At 44.5% G+C, this 20,274-nt stretch overlaps 1 protein-coding gene across 7 annotated transcripts in view; it reads right to left on the reverse strand.

Moving 5' to 3' along the window:
* Nucleotides 1-1,238: 1,238 nt before the first annotated feature.
* EVL (Enah/Vasp-like) overlaps nucleotides 1,239-20,274 on the reverse strand; it is a 147,697-nt gene continuing 128,661 nt past the window's right edge. For 4 of the 7 annotated variants that reach the window (XM_064714526.1, XM_064714527.1, XM_064714524.1 and 1 more), the window contains exons 5-14: nucleotides 17,141-17,202; nucleotides 12,872-13,101; nucleotides 12,099-12,220; nucleotides 9,061-9,121; nucleotides 7,026-7,092; nucleotides 5,690-5,756; nucleotides 5,537-5,599; nucleotides 3,327-3,393; nucleotides 2,893-2,950; nucleotides 1,239-1,846 (exon numbers count right to left, since the gene is read on the reverse strand). In XM_064714526.1, the coding sequence (XP_064570596.1) occupies nucleotides 1,809-1,846; nucleotides 2,893-2,950; nucleotides 3,327-3,393; nucleotides 5,537-5,599; nucleotides 5,690-5,756; nucleotides 7,026-7,092; nucleotides 9,061-9,121; nucleotides 12,099-12,220; nucleotides 12,872-13,101; nucleotides 17,141-17,202 (835 nt within the window). In that variant the 3' untranslated portion in view covers nucleotides 1,239-1,808. The remainder of the gene's footprint in view (nucleotides 1,847-2,892; nucleotides 2,951-3,326; nucleotides 3,394-5,536; nucleotides 5,600-5,689; nucleotides 5,757-7,025; nucleotides 7,093-9,060; nucleotides 9,122-12,098; nucleotides 12,221-12,871; nucleotides 13,102-17,140; nucleotides 17,203-20,274) is intronic. The other 3 variants (XM_064714529.1, XM_064714530.1, XM_064714531.1) reach the window with 3 other exon arrangements.

Genomic DNA, 20,274 nt, shown 5'->3' on the forward strand with positions numbered 1-20,274 from the left:
CCTGGGCTGCTGCACCAGGCTCTGCTCCCAAAACCAATCCTCAGGGCCTGGCTTTTAAAATAAAATCTTTATGGAAGCCTGAAGAAATGAAGAGAACTTGACAGATTTCAATAGTGGAACTCCAATCCCTTGGCTTTTGCACAGGGTTACCAGAATATGGTATCAAGACAACTGCCATGCAAAGCTTGCACCAGACTAAGTCAAGCAGAAATCCCCAAGATTGCTCTTAATGCCTCAGGTTTTAGCTTTTATATTTTTCAGATTCTGTACTGCTTTAGTGTGTAGTTCTGAGCTTTGTATTAAGGGATAGTAAGTTCTCTTCACAGAGTAGGGAGACAAAACAATTCCTTCTCTAGCTGGGGACCAAGGACAACCAATCCAAATTTCAGGCCCAAGAGCATAAACAACGTGGACTGAAGAGAGAAAAACAAGAAGGATGGGACTTCATAACCTAAAGCTCTAATTGGACAATTAAGTCCACTATGCAAATGGACCAGAACTTATAAAAGTGAGAGACCTCATGACCAATCATCATTTTTGGGACCATTTTGGGTTCATCTTGGGTGTAGCCCTGGCTGGGCTCTTGTGTTGCCCAAGGTGTATCCATTGAGGCATTTTAATAAATATCTACTTTATTCTTTAACTCTGTTTAGCCTCTGATCTAGGTCAGCCTTGACAAGGCATCACTCTGGTGGGAAGAATGGCTGCAAAGGAAACAATTTCGTGCCTTGGATGAAATGACTGGCTATGCACTGTTAAGTGTTCAGTGTCCTGTACCAGTAAAGCACAAGACCTGCACACCATTAACAAATGACTCCCCTTAAGTCCCTAGTCAGCAGTGCTGTGCCTGGGATTTCAGTTTGCATCCACCCAATACCTTTGGCAGCCTTGTTCTGCATGAACAAACACTTCCCTTTTATTACTGCTAACCTGCAGGAGCACAGATGATGGGACCTGTGTATTTTTCAGTGACAGCAGGAGATGTGGTGGCCTGAGAAGAGCCTCAAGCCACTGTCCTTCACTTGCTTTGGCAAAGCATTGCTGAGGTGGGGGCAGCCTGCCTGCAGGACGTGGTGCTCACCACACAGGTGAGGGCCACGTCTGCCTTTGGGAGAAGGCATCAGCCACAGGAGGCAGAGCTGCCACCCCACAGTGAGTCTCAGTATCCTTCCTTTTACCACCAAGTGACACAGCAGTGCAGGAACTGAAGGGACAAATGAAACAAAGAAAGGCAGGGCCGTGTGGACAATAAACAGTTTATTACCAATATGAACACAGATACTGTGATGCACTGACGTACCATTTTTTTAATATTGTGATAACTCTGAGACAAAGAACTTGTTGGCTGACAACTAAACATGTCTCTTTCTTCTGGTGATGCCTCAATACATTTCTGTTGGCAAAGGATCTTCATTTACATTGCAGACTACTAGTAAAATTACTTTGAAGTCATCTATCAAAAGCAAATGGTTCACGTGTGTTCTTATCTACTACTAAAAAGAAAGGTAATACATTTAAATAAGCAAATACAAAATACAAAAAAGGCTGACAAATCCAATGTGCAGTGTCAGATGAAATCTAAAAAATCCAGAAATTTAAAATTTAATAATCTTTAGATTAAGACTTGTAAAATGAAGCGAATCCAAGGCAGCAGCAAGCTTCAAAGTGTGCTGAGTCTGCTAATAAAAAGGGTGTAAGAACAAAGACAGTGCCGGTGTCCTCTCCCACCATCTTGCATGACCTTGGTACACTTAGAAATGATCCAATCTTCCTAGCATTCTTAGTACCGTCCAAATGCTTTGCAATCATTATGTTGTACTGATTCTACTCAACTCCTGCCGTATGGCTGGAAAACCAAAGCAGAGAGTTAGTGCACAGTGGTACAGCCAGCGGGATGGACATCGCTCAGTGCAGAGGCTGCAAAAGTACGCGCCGCTAAAAGGATGAGTGGAGGGTAAAAGGATGAGTAAGGGTAAGCAGTCAGCTGCTGGCTTGCAAACTGCAGTACTACAGTGAGAAGGTGCGTCTGTGGTGTATGTGGATGCCTTGTTTTGCACTGGAATGAGCTAGAGAGGCTCTGAGGGCCAAGCTGCTGGGACAGTAGCGTATGGACAAGGGGCTCTCCAACTGCAAAATGCCTCGGAGCTTTGTGAGCACACACATCTAGGGCAAGGGCACAGGAAATGGATTTTAGCTGTTTTACAGTCTCCTCTTTCTCCCCTTCCCTGTGAAGCTAAGGTGGGAAGTGCAGGGTGTGGACATATCTTCATATGCCCTAATGTGGCCTTCAAATGGGAATTCTGCTGTGCATTTTAATAATGGCCCTGAAAAATGCCTTCAGTTGTAAACTGCAGAGCAATTTATAAAAAAGTACTGATACATTTGGTACAGCTGCTGTACTTTCAATGTATTATAACAATATGTGGCTATTTGGAAAGCTGTAATTGAGTGAAGGTCTGAAAGAACTCTTCAAGCATAGGAAACTACAGAAGATTTTTGGGAAGGATTTTCAGTTAGCTTCCTTTGTCCCCTCCTCATACCCGGACCTGTGTGGCCGGCAAGTTACAAGTGAATTTCACGCTTGCTGATTGTGATAAATTGATGTGCCATGGGCTACAGGCAGGCCCTTTCTCACCCTCCCAACCTGTGAGAAACACCAGCCAGCAAATTTCTCATAGGCTGGTGGCTCATCAACAGCATAATAAAGGATGTAAGTGCAGTGTTATGGTCAGAGCTCAGATAAGGTAGATGCTTGTTCTTCAAATGTGTGTATAAATCAGAGCTGTTCAGAGAAGTCTGAAAACACCAGGGAACTCTCTGCAGTTCCTATCATCTTATCTATGGAAAATTAGTCATAAAGATGAGAAAAATAATAATTTTTCTCTTTCTTACCATCAATTATCTCCTCTTTCACTTTGTGTAACTCTCTTACAACTTCCTCCAATATTTCCTGATGAGACAAAACACAAGTCAGCTGCTCAGAATTTCCTTCTAACTGGTGGAAGAAAATGCAAGTTTAACACGGTTGTGCTTGTCCCCCACCTCCATGGCTGCTCAGAGCCTAGCACTGCTAACAGCTACGTCTGCACTCCCAGGCATGGATGCAGAGGATGCTGGCATATTTACTTGCACATTTCTGTGCAGGCATAAGATGGAATAGCAGTGAGATTGTGCTCTCGTGCTGCTCACCAGCTAGCCCTTCCCTAGGCACCTGGTTGTAGAGGAAATCAGAAGACTGAACAGCCGTTTTGCTCGTACAGCGCATGCATGGGGGAAAATGGGTAGCTTGCCAAACCTCTAAAAGTGCCAATGACATCTTCACTCACCTGTTTCATCCGATCAAAATCTAAGGCATCCATAGCCACGTCATTGCTGCTGCTCACTGGCTTCATCCTTGAGAAATGGAAGAAAAGCATAAAAAAGCCAGTCAGTTTCTTGCAGTGTGTGCTAAGCTGCACCCACCTGATGGTGTGGATGAAATCCACCCCAGAGCAGGAGCACCTGTGTACAAGTGCTGCTCAGGAATATTTGGCAGCCAGAGAGCAGCACTGCTCCTGTATGCACAACCTGACCCTCAAAGATGCTGTGAATTTTTTTTTTTTTTTGAGTTGGGAATCTCAGTGATTTCAGATTAGAAAATGCTGAGGGGATAAAGCCCATTGAACACTGTGTTTTATTACAGCATTTGCAATTTGCAAGCTACATGTCTGGTTTTCCCTCACAGTCCCTTTTCTGTACAGCAGCTCTGTCCTGGCAACCTAGGCTTTCACTGGGTGCTAAAGTAATAGTAGGTTACAGCTTAGAAAAATATTATTGGGAAAATAATAACCCACTAATCCTTTCTTTGGAACACTTCAGTGAGTCAAGTGGCTTGTTGATAGTGTCATGTATCACAGCCATTTTTTATTGACTCAGAAACAAAACCAGTCTGGCCTTAATGGCTAGTGCACCTGAGTGTTATCAGTCTTTCTGCATGGTATTAGTCAGTGGGCTGAGCCATGATGACATCTGATAAAATAAATTAAGGAACTAGAAGCCATTTGCCTTTCTCTTTTAATCAGTAACTCTAAAACATTTAAAAAACTAACTATGCTCTACAAAGGCTTCAAATAACTTTGCCATCATCTTTAAGCCCAGACTGGGGGCTGGTGGAGATGCTGCTGCTCCTGAGGGCTGTTTGGTCTTGTAACCCTTCCTTGGGAAATCCTGACATGTATCCTATCATCTCACAGCTAAGGGAGTTGAGAAAGATCCAAATGCCTTCAAATTGATGAGGAATGGAAGCAGGTCACCACGGAGAGCTTTAGAAACCTGCCCTGCTTCCCCCACAGAAATCTTTCAAGCAAGCACTACTACTACTGAGCACTACTCCAGGTGCTAAATTAGGAAACCATTTTTTCCCACTGAACTCCTCCTCCTGGGATGCAATGCCATTATAAAAGATAGCTACTGAAATGTGATGGCTGCTTTAAATAGCCCATGTTTCATTCCCATTTCCAAGGAGGAAGAATGGTCTTTTCCCATCTATTTGAAGCTCATGTATTTCCTAGAACCAACACGTTTCCCTGGTTTTAGGAGAGCTGGCAAATCTATATTTTGCTATAGTAACACTGATGCATCCCTCTGAATGTTTGGGTAGAACATGTTACAGCATTTTAAACAAAGCAGCAAGTATGTGCAGATAGTTGCCATTGGCAACTTGCCTCTCTCCAGACTATCAGCACTGTCGTACGCCTAACAATGTAAAATAAGTGACATCTCTTTGCAGTAAATACTAAACATTTGTAAGCCTGTGTTCTACGTCCTTACTCAGCTTATCCATCCATCTCAGTGTCCAGTAACACTGGGTGCTCCTGGACCAGCAAGGGAAGCAAGCCTCTCTAGCTGTCCAACATCAAACCTAATCTCTGTGATTAAAAACATGGGTGCTGATCCTGAAGCTTGGCCATTCAAACTATGAGGTTTCTTGGCTTTTAACACCTGCTGGTTTCTGTACCCCATGTGTCTGAAAGATCTGTCTGTGGTGGGGCCTTTTTACATCTCGATTTTATTACCAAGTTTTACTCTCCTTTCTTATGCACCCACTGCGGTTGCATGGGTAGAAGAATAACTTCCCTTATCCCAGCTGCAAGCTCTTCAGATCATTTCTGCTTTTGCTTTTTAATTTCTGAGGTTGAGCAATGAAAGCTTCACCTATTGGCAGGATCACCATGAACCTTCTGTAGACAGATGGTCCAAAATGTGATTTCCACATGGCACAGCACTGCCAGACCCGTGTCCCTCACTCACACACACACATGGATGGTTTAAATGCTGGTTCCAGCATGATTAACATCTATAATGCCCAAGGGAGCAGGGGGCTGCTTCCATGGAACAAAGCTCTGCCATGACACCTTCACACTTGGTGCAGAGACAGACAAAGCAGATTGCAAGAGAATGAGCAAAAGACGTGGCAGAAGACGAACACTAGTGCTGAATGATGGGATGAGCCAAAGGACAAGCCAAGACAGTAAGAAGCCAGGCAGTTAGCCAGTACCTAGAAGACACGTGGGATTGTGTGGGGCTCTTAGCTTCACAGCTCTTCACCACTGATGGATTTCTACAGCAATGGAATGAAACGAGACATGAGTCGTGCGCGTGCCACGGGGACAGCGTGAGCATCCCGCCTGCGACACCCCATGCAGCTCACCTAGAAAGTAATGAAGATACAGGCTTCTCAACAGAATTGCTCCTTTCCCATGGCTTCTTCCCAGAGTCTGAAAAACAAACATGAAAAGGTAATTTATTATTTTTGCTCTAAATATAAAAATATCCTGAAGTGGATTGTCTTGTACAGTTGCTTTCTTTCAGTGAGGACGAGGGACTTAGGAGAAGAACTAGGAAAATGAGACGGCTGAATGAGTGCATTTGCCTACATTATTGGGAAAGCATTAGCAAAAATCTGCTTAGTGATCTCTTTAATTAGGGACCACATAGTTAAACAATACTAAAAAGAAATGGAACTGGAACAGCAGGAGGAAAAGCATAAATAATTTCTATTAGGAAATACAGGCTAATTGCTGCAAGGCTTACTTTATTCAGTACAATATTTATTTATATTTTATATTAAGAAGTCTTACGTTTTCTGTCTGCATAGCTGGCAGAAAATGTGGGTGTATGGAAAAAAACGGCAGTAAGAGCCCACTATGCAAATCTCCACAGAGAATTTATTTAATGTTATGTGCACTTCTAACACACAGAACACTCCCAAAAGCTGTACTACATAACACTTGGTGCTGAAAGCACTTCATATCATCCCAGTCTCCTAAAATAAACTGTTGAAGAGATTTGACAACTTTATATACAAGAATTTGCTCCTCTGTGAGGTCCTGAAAAGATTATGGGCACTCCCAGGAAATCTCTAGATCTCATTTACATACACCTTTCTCCTGGCTTCCTCCCCTTCCCTTGCAAAGCACACAGGTCATGGCTTTGTTCCAAAAGGAAGCTGGAATGGTTAAATAGTCATTCCCCTGGGAGAGACTCTCAGTATGCATGAAAGCCAAGACTGGTGCAGGGATGAATGTGAGTGCTTGCAGCTCATCTACTCAGATACAGTTATTTTAATTAATTTTAGGAAAACCAATTTAATCTGGGAACTCTCAGGATCAGCCTTATTGCAGCAAACTAAATAGCAGTTTGACATCCGAATCCCACCTGCACAGATGAGGATATCTACACTTCAAAAAGTAAAATAATCCAGCTTTTTTCTCTTAAAAGATTTAGGTGTGTAATGTTGAAGACATAGATCCTCAGCTACATGTCTAACTAAATTGTCTTGCAATTTTCTTGACTGTGAAGCATATAAAAGTCATAATTTCTTGGTGAATTCAGTTTTTAAAATCACAAGTTTTTGGAAATTTTTCTGTTAGTTACTGTTAGTTTCTGCACTTGGAAGTAGGACAATGAATCCAGAGGCTAGAGGTGGTGGACAAGACTAGATTAAGAAGACAACTACAATGCCTGTAGTTCAACTTAATTAATACCTGATGAATTTTGCTGCTGCTGGGCAGAGCCTCGTGTACTGGTTGAAGGAGAGGTGCTAGCATCATCCTACAAAGAGAAAAACAGGACATTACTGAGTTTTAGGGATGAAGTGCAGAGTCCTCTTCTACTCTGGAGGCAGCTGCAGCACATGTGGTAAAAGCAAGTTTCCTCCCTGTCCAACAGGCACTGGTGCCAAGGTATGGGCTCAAGGCCATTTAAACTTTAACTTTCTCACACTGGATGGAAAAATACATCCTTTTTTATTTTAGTTAATGTGGGCACCTTTTCGTGATTACACTCAACCACTCTTATCTCTAGATACCAAATCAGGTGAAACCGCTCTAAAGTGCTGTTGTCTAAATACAAACCATCCACTTCCCACATTTAGAAACTCTCTGAGATGTGGAAACTGAGCCACCTAAAGGAACTGTTGCTACATCCCAGTCTGTCACCCCAAGACAGCCAGCAGTACCAGAGAGAGGAGTTCAGGTACTAACAGAATGTAACTAAATCAATCAGAACTCCTCTTAAGTAGAAGACTAAACACTTCATCAGAAATTTGGACTCTTTTATCTTGGATTTATGTGTGACAGATCATAAACCATTCATCCATATATTTGGCATGACAATATTATCTAGCAACCCTCAAAACATACTCAGGTAAACATCAGCTCTGCGTTGTAAAATGGAATTGCACCCAGTTTGAAAGAACACAAAATGTACTCAAGACACAAATTAAACATGTTCTCTAAATCACTCTTCTAAAGAGAGTGGTGCTATTGAAAATTTGGTGATATAAACTAATGTAGACTTTCAGCAAGAGAGAATAAGAGACAGAAAGCAGAGGCTGGCAGGTTAGAAGCTAAGTGGTGCCTTTCACCTCCCAGTGCATGGTTCAAAACCAGCTTTGGGGCAAGATTAAGAGCAGTGGTTGCATAGGGGCTCAACAGGCAAATTCCGTGCTTGAAGCATGCCTTGGACAACATGCAGAAAAGAGTTGCTTTTCTCCCTGAACAGTGAAAAGTACTTATCCCTGCTCTTGCTACAAACCTTTTGGCTTGGGGCAAGACCTGGATTGTTTTAATGGACTTCCTATTGAACAGCTTTGTCTTTGGAGAGAACACCTCTGCGCAGGCAACATGAGGCACACTGAATGCTCTATGACCTTGCAGCTGTGGCAGAAAGCCTTCACAAGGCTACTGGCTAGCAACAGCAATGCTGAGAGGGCAGCATTCTGGAAAAGTACCACACTGGAAAGGACACAGTGCAAGTCCTGCCCTCTCCTAAAACAGAAAAGGTCTTCCACACTTTACCAGTTCAACAGGTAGAAAAGTGTTTTCACCTGCATGTTGGACTCAAGAGTTGTTGCATCAAGTTCAGTCTACAGACTGAGTCAAATAAAACCACTTGTATAATTGCTTTTGTGGAAGAGAAATGTTCCACTTTGTGGAAATCAAAGTTCCCCAAAGCTGTCCAAGTTCTATCTCAGTTTAGTGTACCTATCACGGTCACATATTTTGACCATGATCTAATGGTTAATACATCATTTTCCCTTCTTCCACCAGGCACATTCTCTGTGCACTCTGGGGTCTGAAGGGAGCTGATTCTTGCTTTGCATGGAGGCTGGCAACCTAAATTTAGGTGCAGGGTTGATGGTCTACTTCAGCTTAGCTCAAGCCTCAAATATAAAATAAGAAACATGAACTTTATCTCAAGTTAACTTGCCAGAAGGTTTAGTGCACCTTCTTACAGAGCAATTACCTCTTGCTCCCTACAACACTGGGATTAGACCATGAAATAGAGCTCATTAACCTGGTTTACACAGTGAATGAAATATTAATAAAACAGCTGCTCTTGTTTGTAGGGTGCTGTTCCCAGGAAAGGTGGGAGCAGTTACATTTGGCTTTGGATTGAATGTGCACATCTATCCCTGGATCAGCACTGCAGTTATTGCCTGCCAGACAGTGAATGAGCACAGGGCTTTAGCTTACAAGGAATCTGCAAGAGCACAGCAGGGAGAAGTGTTTCACTTACATTTTGGCTTTCCTCTTCCTTCTTGTCAGCTGGCTTGTCTGACTGTGACGCTGCTTTCCTCCTTTGCAAAGAAAAGGAGATAGGACACAGTCAACCCTCGAGAAACAACCCCCACAGGAAGACAAGATTCAGGCTTGGGTGGAAGTTACTATTTCTTTAGCTCATCTCAGGGAGCATAACAATGGCTGGATGTGTTTGGTTGTGTAGGGCTGGGGTGGAGGTGAAGAATTCAGATCCCAGTGATACAGCTCAGGGAGAGGGGCAAAATTATGAGGTGGTGTTTAAGAGAGGAATGCAGGGTGTGGAGCATAAAGAAACGTGATGAAACAGAGGGAGGAAGGAAAGCTGGGTATGAAACTGGGTGAGAAAAGGATGGCTTCTCTCAAGGATTCAGGCAGTCCTGGGTCCTACACAGGAGGAACAACTCACCCCGTTTCAGGGGCTTCTGAGGACCAGCCCTGCCCACAGCAGGAGGCTCAGGTGGGTATGGCAGTGACAACACTGCTGGCAGCCAGCTCCAGTGTCACTTTGTGACCTGTCCTACATCCCACATCCCTGATCCTGCACAGAGAAAGGGCTTGAGCAGTGCTCCCACATGATGGGAAAACTGTCCAAAAAGCCCTTCAAGCCAGGTTCACTCTCGCTGGGAGAGATTGGGCACCATTTCTCCTCAGCCAAGACCCCTTCTTCCCTCCAGGTGGGAAAGCTCCGGCTGAGACCAGGAATCAGGAAACCAGCCCATCCACCTGGTTTCCAAGTGCCTTTGGTGAACAACAGGAGATTATTTTTGTCTAAAAATCACTTCAAAGGCAGCAGAGCTCCTGAGCCCTGTAGTCCCAGGACCAGCAGTGTTGGTGCTGCCCACAGAAGCTGAGTGAGGACCTGAGAACCACACTCATTTCTGCTTCCCAAGGACGGCCAAAACTCTCTGAGGAGTAAGTGGCAAAGAGCTGCAATTCATCCACTGGGACACTGGACATGACAGTAAACAAAGATGTTGGTTGTTTATTTTAGAAAAATACATGACAAAACTTCTTAGGTATTAGACAAACTGGATGATGAAAAGAAAACCAAATTCTTGATTTTTAAGCCCTATTTAAGCCCTTAAATAAACATTACTCCAGTGGGCCAGGTGCTGAGGCCCTAGAAATCCAATTTCCCATTTTAGACCATTAGGGGAACTGCAGCTCAAGTCTCCACGTGGACTTTGGTTGTGCTGAACTTTACCCTTATCCACCTGTGAACACTTCCCTTAGCAAATGTTTTTTAAACACCAATCTGACAGGTTTTTCATTTAGTCTTAGTTCTGAAGTGAACAAAATTCAACTCAGGAAAAAAAATATCTCAGGAAGCACTAAGAAAGGCCTCACTGGATACACAACTTGGAGGATTTGATTAAAATTTGACAAAAAACTGAACAAACTGAGCAGTATGTATCTGTAGGACATAGTGCTCTGTGGGAATTATTTTCATGCATTTAATTGCATTAGTAATTTCACTAAATCAGTTATATTTTTTTGTCTTTCTCTAATATTTACTTGATTTTTCAAACAAAAAGAAGTGGTAATTATTATAAATCTAAGTGAGGGAAATATTTTCCAGGGTGAGAGACCAGTGTTAGACTTATGTCTTGCAACAAACTTAACTGGGCTGGGAGTGACAGTGGTCTGTGGGTTCATTATTCTGTTTGCACTTTAGTCTTGAAGCAAAGGGCTGCTCTCACAGGGCCCACTGAATCTAGAGAGTGGCATTTTATAGCATCTGAGCTCCCAGAAATGTTTTCCTCCATTACTTACTGAGCATTAGACATATTCCCTGTTTCTGAGCATGGGGTTTACTGCTCAGAAAAGGGCCTCTGAGATCCCATGCTCATAACTCTGATTTCTGTACTGAAAATGCTCAATTTAAAACCAAACTTTTTTTTTATTTTTACTTTCTGGTAATAGTGGGCAATCTGAAACACAGTGCCAGGTTCTTCCTTTCCCTATGTCATCACACATAAAAAGGAATTTGCAGCCAAAGGAAATCCTCTCACTATCAGCTGAACAGCATGTGCCCAGACTGCACCCTTGAATGGCACTTGTGTATTTCCAGGTACCTCCATGGCTTTGTGAAGCAAAATTTAGGGGATAACTCTGTTGCTATCAGGTCCCTGGGAAAGGATTTGGAGCTCAGCTGTTTTCAGAGTAGTGGTAGCACAATGCTTATGGCAGTGCAAGTGCTTTTGTCAAGATACCAGGGGAATTCCACTCTAAATACCTGAAGACACAAGATCCTACTGCCAAAAGCCATACTGGAGTACACTTTAGACTAGAACCACACCAGTGTGCTGAAATTCTATGTTCAAACATATGAGATGACCATTCAGCTTGCTTCCTTGAACAGAGCTAGTTACCCCAGCATCACCAAACCGTACTTTGCCTGTAGACAACTTCCAGTTAGGGAAGGTCATTCTTGATATAGAGCAGGCCAAGAAACCCTAAAATCTATTAAGAGCTGTCAAGCTATTTTAGTTCTGAAAAGAAAGAAAGTTATCTATTTGCTATTTTATACTGCAGGGAACTTTTTAGTGCTGTGTATTTATTTACTACTTTTCAAAGGATTTAACAAGGATTTTTAAAGAATCCACAGCCTATGTTCAGAATTGCTTCTGAAATGAGCAGGACATGGAGGAAAGTTGAAATCAGATCTTTTGAGCTGACAACTGTCTTTATACTAAGACAACATTATTTAAAAGCTCCATCTCTGTGTACTCTATAGCTTCACCTACCCTTCATGATTTTATTCATCCTTTTCCTTCACTATTTGCAAGTTTAAAAAACTTAGATCTAAAAATATAGCATCTAACTCTTGGGAAAGGCAGCCTATTTTCCAATGCAACACCTTTCGCATTAAAAGTTGGGCAATACTGGTGACCAACATCTGCAGGACCTGTCAAATCGCAAGGAAACACCCACAGCTAACCACAAAAATGACAGTGCCTTGTTCCACAATTTGCTGCAGATCTCATGGGGCTTACTAGAGGTGTAAGTACAAACCTTTTTGCCAGTAATTTATTCATTTCTTCCATTAGTCCTCCTCCTCCTCCTCCGCTACTTGTTCGATTGGCATCGCTCTTAGAGACCCCACTGGGGCTGGACCCTCCTGAACCATCTTCTGGCTTAAGAGAGAAATCAAGATTGGAATTAATGAAAGGCTTGCTTTACAACCATACCCTTAATGATTAGTTTTCCCAAGTGTTAGGAACAGCAATCACAATCACAGCCCGAAACCAGAGATAGGATGTGTTCTGCCTTGGGAGGAAGACCCACAGGAATATTACTGAAACCAAGGCAGATCTGGATGATGCAAATATATGGGCAAATTATTAAAAAACCCACAGTGCTGCTCGTTCATAATTATTTTTATGCATGGTTAAGCAACCTTTACCTAAGTAGATAGCTACAGACCAGACCTCAACAGGCTACACTGTTTTTTTCTGTAGGTATAGTGTAGTTTTAACCACTTAAAATAAGTGAAAACACTAATGCATAGTACAATGGTGGACTATACGAAGTAGTGAAACCCTGGCAACGTGAGAAGTCACAGCCATTTGCTAACTCCTATGTTCTGAAGAGAGCAAACTCTACCCAACATTTCCTGCTCAGCCTCATTTGCACTGCAAAATCCCATTTAGAGGTTCACCCAATGGTCGGCTGAAGCATGTTCCACCATGTCTCACTGTGGGTTTGCAGACCATGACACCAAGCTGTGCCAGGCTGTCCTGCAGCAGAGCAGAGCCCATTGGGGGGTCCCAGTGGCACCTCCTTACCCGCTGGACTCTCCTCAGTTTGGCACCAGCCAGAGCTGCTGCGAGCCCTGACACTGACCCATCTTCAGCGCCGGCGCCCTGGCCCGCGCCCACCGGCAGCGGCGGTGGAGGCGGCGGCGCAGCTCCCATGGGCGGCGGAGGGACCGGGGGGGGTGGCGGAGGTGGGGGCCCCCCAGATGAAGCAGGGATCACAGCAGCACCACTGGGGTGGCCAGGAGGAAGTGCTGGGCCTGAAATGCAGAGAACAGGAATCAGGTGTGAAGCACGATCTCCTCCAGCCCACAGACAAGGTCAAGTCCCACTCCCAATGCCATGGCCTGACTCCAGCACAAGGGGCTGATGCAAGGGAGCACCAAGCATGTGAAGAGGTGCGTGTATCAATGGTCAGCCAGCTACAGTTGTGTGCTCCTGAGAGACCCTGTCACTGGCAGTCTTCTCCCACCTCTCCTCCCTGGCTGAGCTAGTGTTTCATTCTGTGTCAGAATCAGAACACGGACAATGCGTCCCAGTTCATTAGTGGCACATTCTTCTGCTTCTCCCACAGCTTTCTATACGGAGATAATAAACTCCATGGACTTTGGTTGGCATCAGCTTTTCAGGAGAACTGTGGGCTACAGTGACACATCCTCCCTTCTGTCATGCAGAAGGCATGTTGCCTCAGCCAGTTGCAGACTCCAGCTCCAAGTACCCTGAGCTTCTGCAAAGCTCCTCTCAGAAGCAGCCCGTTGGATGGGCTGATGGAGGAATGCCATTGCAGTGTTTCACCTGTCTGTAACAGGTCAGCTGAAAAAATAACACCTCCCCAAGGGTATTTCCCCATGCACACTGTCAGAACAGGCTGCTCTAGGTATGTATTCACAGCTTCAGTTGTTCAGTGTTACTTTGAAAGACAGGTGGGTTTTGACTGAGAAATATTTGGAAACCATATTTAACATTAACAGCTTGTTTTTCCTCTTATCTAGGTTTTCTTATAATATTGCCTGATTTCTGTGGTTACTTCTGCCATTATTTCACACTCCCAATTCCATTCTCGAAATGAACCATAGCTGCTGTTAGAAATACTTTAAACATTTCAAGCCCTCTTTCGTTCATGAACATAATAGTTAGTAATTCATTGTGGGTACATTTAATTGTAATTGCAAAACTACACCCACCTAATTAGAGGGCAGCCTCAGGCAAAAATTGAACTGAGTCAAAATAATGGAGTGATGTGAGTTTAAAATAACTGTATTGAACTAAGTGGATTTCAAGGACTTGCATCAGCTGAAGGACTGAGCCTCCAGTGGTTACAGTAATACTTTTAGCAGAAAGTAAAAGGAAATGTCTTAGTTTTCCTCCTTTTCCAGGCACATCACTTTAGCATTATATGTGGCTATAAATCTGAATAGATCCAAGTCACAAAACATATGCTCTGAATTGCAAATTGCATTGCTTGCAAATTGTTATCACTCCACAGGCTTCATTTAGATAGGCACAAGAAATCAAGACCATATAAAAAGTGGCCACACACAAGCCCTTGATCTGCCTTCAATGAGAAAGGTTTGCTGGAATAGTTACAGTGACAAGCCCACAACTATACATGCAGTGAATACCAGGAACAGAGTTTCCTGAATTAAATAAATTGCACAACCACAGGGAATTCTGGGTATCTTAAACAAAATCCATGTTCTATGTTTCACTTGTTACAGAAATACTACTTAACAAAAAGAGTAAAAATCCCAACCTTTACCAATATCCTACACAGACAAGAAACCTATTGCAGACCTGGCCTCCAGCTTCAGAAGAGCCCATCTGCTATGTTTGGTCCAGCTGAAAATAGGTTCTATATGAAGGTCTTTGAAACAATTTGACTCTGCTGAATGACAAAAATCTCAGTCTGGGATAATACAGTAAGAATATGCACTGCAACAACCCAGCTACAGGGTCCTGGTTCTGTAATTCTTACTTTTTGCCTGGTCCCTGGACTAGTCTGGAGTGATTTTGATATTTTTCCACCCCAGTTTCAGAAATCACATACAGCAGCAGCAGCAGCTTTGGGTCTCTCAACCCTTGTTCTACTGGTCAGGGGCAGTGCCAACCAGACTTTTTGAACAGGTGACAGCTGAGGCTTTACACAGGTCACAACTCATTCAAAGTCAGTACTTACTCAAGAGGGCAATGGCTGGTGATGTCATGTAAGGAGGGGTCCTCCTGGGCAAAGCCACCTCAGACACAGCAGCGTGAGGGGGAGGCAATGGAAGACAGTGTGACACGGGCTGGCACCACGGCTGGGCAGGACAAGATGGCAAATGGGAGGATGGGTAGGGAGCCTGGCCGGAGGAGCTGGGGGGGCTGGCGATGGTGGGCAGCGGGGAGCAGGGTGTGGCTCCTAGGTGTGGGAACAAGCACCCATCCACACTTTTCACCTGGGCTCCAGGGGGGCCTAAAGCAATTTGTTCCTCAGGATGGCCATTCAGGGGTGCATTTGCTGAGGTCTCCCACCCTGCTTTATCTGTGGGTGCCTTGACCCTGTCAGGTGGGACAGGAATCACGGGCAGGATGGTGGGACCACGAGGCTGCAGGACATCACCCCTCTGCAGAGATGGTGCATTTGTGGCAGAGGAAGAAGACGACTGAGGAGAGCAGGAAAGAGAAGAGCCCCTGAGAGGCTGGTGAGAGGGAAAGGGAGGAGGATGGAGAGGCGGTGGAGACAGCGAGGTTCTCCTGATGCCTGGCATGACAGCCCTGCCATTTGGGCAGGGAGGAGGGGAGGAGCCTGGGGCTGCTGGCAGCTCGGAGGCCGAGTGCCTGTGCAGGAACTGCGGGGACTCTCTGGCTCTCCCCTGGGCCAGGAACGGGGACTGAGCAGCAGCGGGCTCGGGGACAGCGGGTGCTGAAGAGACAGCGCTGGCCTGAGCTAGGGGCGGCAGCACAACACCAGGGGCAGGAGCAGCGCAGGGACCAGAGGCAGGAGGAGGAGACTGGGGATGAGAGGGGGGAGAGCATAGGCTTGGTTGGAGGGTGGAAACTAAAAGAACAGAAAAGACAAAAGAATAAGGTGGGTACGCAGGAAGGAACGAAACCAAGGCAAAGTGGAACGGAGGAAAAGGAACCGTGAAGTAAACGCAAACAGAAACTCAAACAAAGCCGAGAGGAGATGGTGCAGGCACCAGCTTGGGGATTTCCAGCCCTCAGCAGAACTGGAGGGGTGTGCAGAGCAGAACCCTGGCAGCACGGGATGGGCTGCATGCTCTGGTGCCAGTGAGGCTCCTCCAAGCCCCACGTGAATCTGAGTCAGGATCACGAGCATCACCTCTGCACCAGGGACAGGTGCAAGGGACAGGCTGAACACAGAGGTGGCCATCCTGCAGGCTCAGAGGGAACAGCCAGCAGCCCCCATGTCCCATTCCTTGTGGATGCCAAGGCAGGATTTTGCCCAAGTTCCCTGTACAGAACAGCACACTAACCTCTGTTGAAACAAGAGTCCAACTCTTTCTGTCACCAAAGACGTGTGTGTGTCTGAGCTGGTTTCTAGTCAAAAGGTTTAACAGCTGAGGAAAAACATTTCCCTTATGTGGCCAGATTAACTGAAAAACCTTGCCCAAATCCAAAGCCCAAACACAAGATGGCCATCTTGGCTTGCTTGCTTCCTCTGCCTCCTTACAGAGGCAAAGCCATACTTCGTAGCTATAAACTATTCCTGCCATCTCTTCTCTCAGTTTAGTGCAACTTAATATGCTATAGAAGATTTTTGTAAGCTCATTAAATATATATACTTTTTCCATTAAGTTCAAAGAAGACTTCATGATCACAAAATCCCCAATGAAGAGCATCTAGAGCTGCATCTTCCTCTGCACTGTAGTTTGATTTGTGCTGAAGAGCAATGGGGAGCGCCTGAGCACATCCAGCACATCAACCCCTTTGTGCTGACATCCCTGGAAACACAGAGTCACCCTGGTCCTGGCTGAGGTTCCTGCTCTCCTCAGGGTGTGGAAGAAGCATGGCCAGGCCCCCTTGGTACACCTAAAATGCCCCTCAGCTGTACAAGTTTTGCCAAGTGCAAAACCTGCCCAGCTCCACCTGTACGCTTCAGACCTGAGCCCCTGCCCAACAACACAACCATGCCCAAATGCATGTATGCCGCTAGTTGGAAATCTAATATTTAAAATGTAACTGTAACTATAACCCCTTTCAGCAGTCTAGCTTTTGTACAGCACCCCACAAACCCCACCAGCAGCAAGAGGAGACAGTCAGGGAGGGCAGACTGTGTCTGCTTGGTTTGATACGTGCCTGTGGTAGAGGTTCTTCTTTCCAAGGATTCCTGGCGCTGTTGCTGTTGCTCCATCACTTGTCTAAAACAGCAAGGAAAAAAACCCTGGTGATTAGGTATTCCTTATAATTTCGAGAAGAAGCTTTATAGCCTGAGAAGCACTGTGTGTCTGGGGAGAGAGCTGATCCTGTGAGATGGAAGGAACGCAGCCCTGGCCACAGCAGTGCCAGTTCACACACTGGGAAACACCCAGGACATGGCCCTGCATGCACTGGACACTGCAGGGGCTGGTTGATCCATTTAAGATAACTCCTCAGGGCTCTGCACAAGGAATGCGCAGTGTCCAATGCACAGGAGAGCACAGCAAACATGCATTCTGTTAACCTGAAGTGTGTGAGCATTGCAAGGAAAGAGTAAGGGGCATTCCCCACAAAATCACAGAATCACACATTGGATAAGGTTGGAAGGGAGGACTGGAGGCCATCTGGTCAAACCTCCTTGCTCAATAAGGACCCCCTGGAGGACACAGTCCCCAGGATTCTGTCCAGACAGCTTTTGAATATCTCCAGAGAAGGAAATATTCAAAATGACACAGTCCAGAATCTTTGATGGATCAGGAGCCCAAAGCACTTGTAGAATATTAACATACTAGAATGGAAATATAGCAAAGCTCCATCTGTGTCCTGGTGCTGACTGCACGAAGGCTCTGTTGTCCAGGTGCACATCCAAGCCTGTTTTGGCACTGCCAGCCCAGCCCCAGCACCGCTGTCCCTGCGGCTCCAGCAGCACCAGCAGCGCTGTGCTCCCCCTGCAAGCCCCATCCCAGCTCGGCACTGCTGCTCCAGCCTCGTGTGGAGCCTCCCGGGCAGGGAGGGGCTGGGACAGCTCTGCAGGGATGTGCAGTTCCAGGGGCCCATCAGCAGAGTCTGCTCTTGCTCGCTGCACTGCCCCTGCAGGGAGGGATGGCCCTGACCCTGCCACAAACCCACCCTCCCTGCGCTCCTCCAAAAACCTGACAGCGAAAACCAGCCTGCTTGCCAGGCTCCTCGGCAAGTGCAGGGACATGGACTATAGATTTCAACAATATTCTGAATTTACCTTGCTGAAGCATTTGGTAATAAAGTTTATTACTATTTTCCTCCACAGTTTCTAGGTTGAATTTGCCCTAATTAATTTCATTTATCTTTAGACCAGTAGTCACTGTGCAGTTTCCTCTTTTCTCAACTTGTTTTACTTTGTACAGTAAAGCAAGCTCAGCTCTAAGCAGCATTTCTATTTTGACTCCTTGCACAGTATTTTAAGACACCTCTCTGTTACATCTTTTCTTGTACTTTCCAGAGTCTGCAATGCTAAGCAATTCTATCTTATTTATATACCAATAGAAGCTTTTAAAGTAAAAAATAGTCCAATGTGGAAAATAAAGACTATTTTAATTTGCAAAACAAATTTTCTGTGTTTCATACCTAGTTCAATATATGGTAAAGGAAAATACATTATTTTACTGTGGAGAGATCAATCCTAAAGTGGGTTTATGTTCAGAACATGCAATCCATGCAATTTCTAGAATATTGCAGGTTTCTGAGAAAATGATCATATGTGCAAAGGTGAATTACTTTTGAGAAAGTCTTAGTTGATTGATTCAACTGGTGCCATTTAAGCTATGACACTTTAAAGCAAATAAATAGAAATCTTTACTTCAATACATACCCTAACTCTTTCTTGATTGTTATGGATGTAACAGCATCACGTGCACTGCTAAAATTTCAATTGTTAACACATGTACTAAGAATTTCCTGAGCATACTGTCCCCTACCTTAGCTTGGTATTTATTAGCAAAATTTGATGATGAAGAACAACTTGATACACACATTTTCCTGATTAAACCTGGAGGAAATTCTAGGTTTATCTAGAGAACCAACTTGGAAAATTTCAGTCTGACAGAACAGGAAAGAAATATGGGTAAACCAGCCCCAAATTATTAGAGCTGCTGCAGAACAAATTGAGGTGCAGGGTGCAGAAATCCAAAGCAGGGTTAGCCACTGCCATTGGAGTCACTGGGGCTCATACCAGCCCTTTCTGCCCTGGGTCAGAAGCAGTTTATAGGTGCCAAATGCACCCTCCCACACATGCTAAAAGGAGAAGCTCTTAAAGTCTTAGGAAGTCAAATTTATTCCAGTTGAACTAAATAAAGCCTGGGATTGGCACAAGGTTACTTAAGGAGTATACAAGGAGAAAAGTACAAGAGGGGAGAAATTACACTCTGACTTAAGAAGAATATTCTTTAAACATTTGTGTAAATATCTCTAAAAAAAACCTTTTAAACAGACAAATTTGCAGGGTAGAAACCATAACTTAATTTCCTTCCTGCTTATTAAAAAACCCCTAGGCTTAAAATTGGGCTGCTCTGTGCTTAAAGAATGCATCAGCATAATTAAAGCTGAAAGTCCTCCAGTGCAGATGCTGTAATATCTAACTGCATCTACTGGCACATCTCATTCCACTCCAGTGGAGCAAAAGGAGCTTTCCTAGGGCCATGTGCCCTGTAGCAGGCAAATAATACCTACCCAGAGGGCTTTTACTTCTCTAAACAAAAAAGAATAAATCTTTTTTTTATTATTCTAACATAGTTAAGCTGCTCACATTTTAAATGTACAGAACAGACATCCAAACTGGAGCCCTGAATTGCACATGCAGAATGAGTGACTTCCACTGGTTAAGGGAAGAGCTGGATCAGGTTTTTCAGGAAGGCAGTGGAGAGGCAATATCTCCTGCCCTGTGTGAGCAGAGGGTCTCTGACCTTTGTGGTATCTCTGCTATCCCAAGGAAAATCTCAGGTGAAATATCCTCACTGCTGACCAGTCATGGGTAAATCCCTACTAGATCTCAGGTCCTTCACAGTTATTCATAGAGGTGCAAGAAATTTCCCTACAATTTTCTTATAGTTTTTGGAGGCAGGAAGACTCCTGAGTACCTACCAACCAAAGAGTTTACCTAGAGTGTGAACTTTGGCTCTCTTCACCCTTTAACAGTCATTACAAAATCATTAACAATAATTAGAAAACATTCAGAACCAGCTTAAAATATGTACAAGTGAAAAGAGCAGTGCTTACTGGTGAACAAGGACTGCATGTTATGCAAGTTACAAACCAGAACT

The sequence above is a fragment of the Zonotrichia leucophrys genome, chromosome 5, assembly GCF_028769735.1.
Source record: "Zonotrichia leucophrys gambelii isolate GWCS_2022_RI chromosome 5, RI_Zleu_2.0, whole genome shotgun sequence".
NCBI lineage: Eukaryota > Metazoa > Chordata > Aves > Passeriformes > Passerellidae > Zonotrichia > Zonotrichia leucophrys.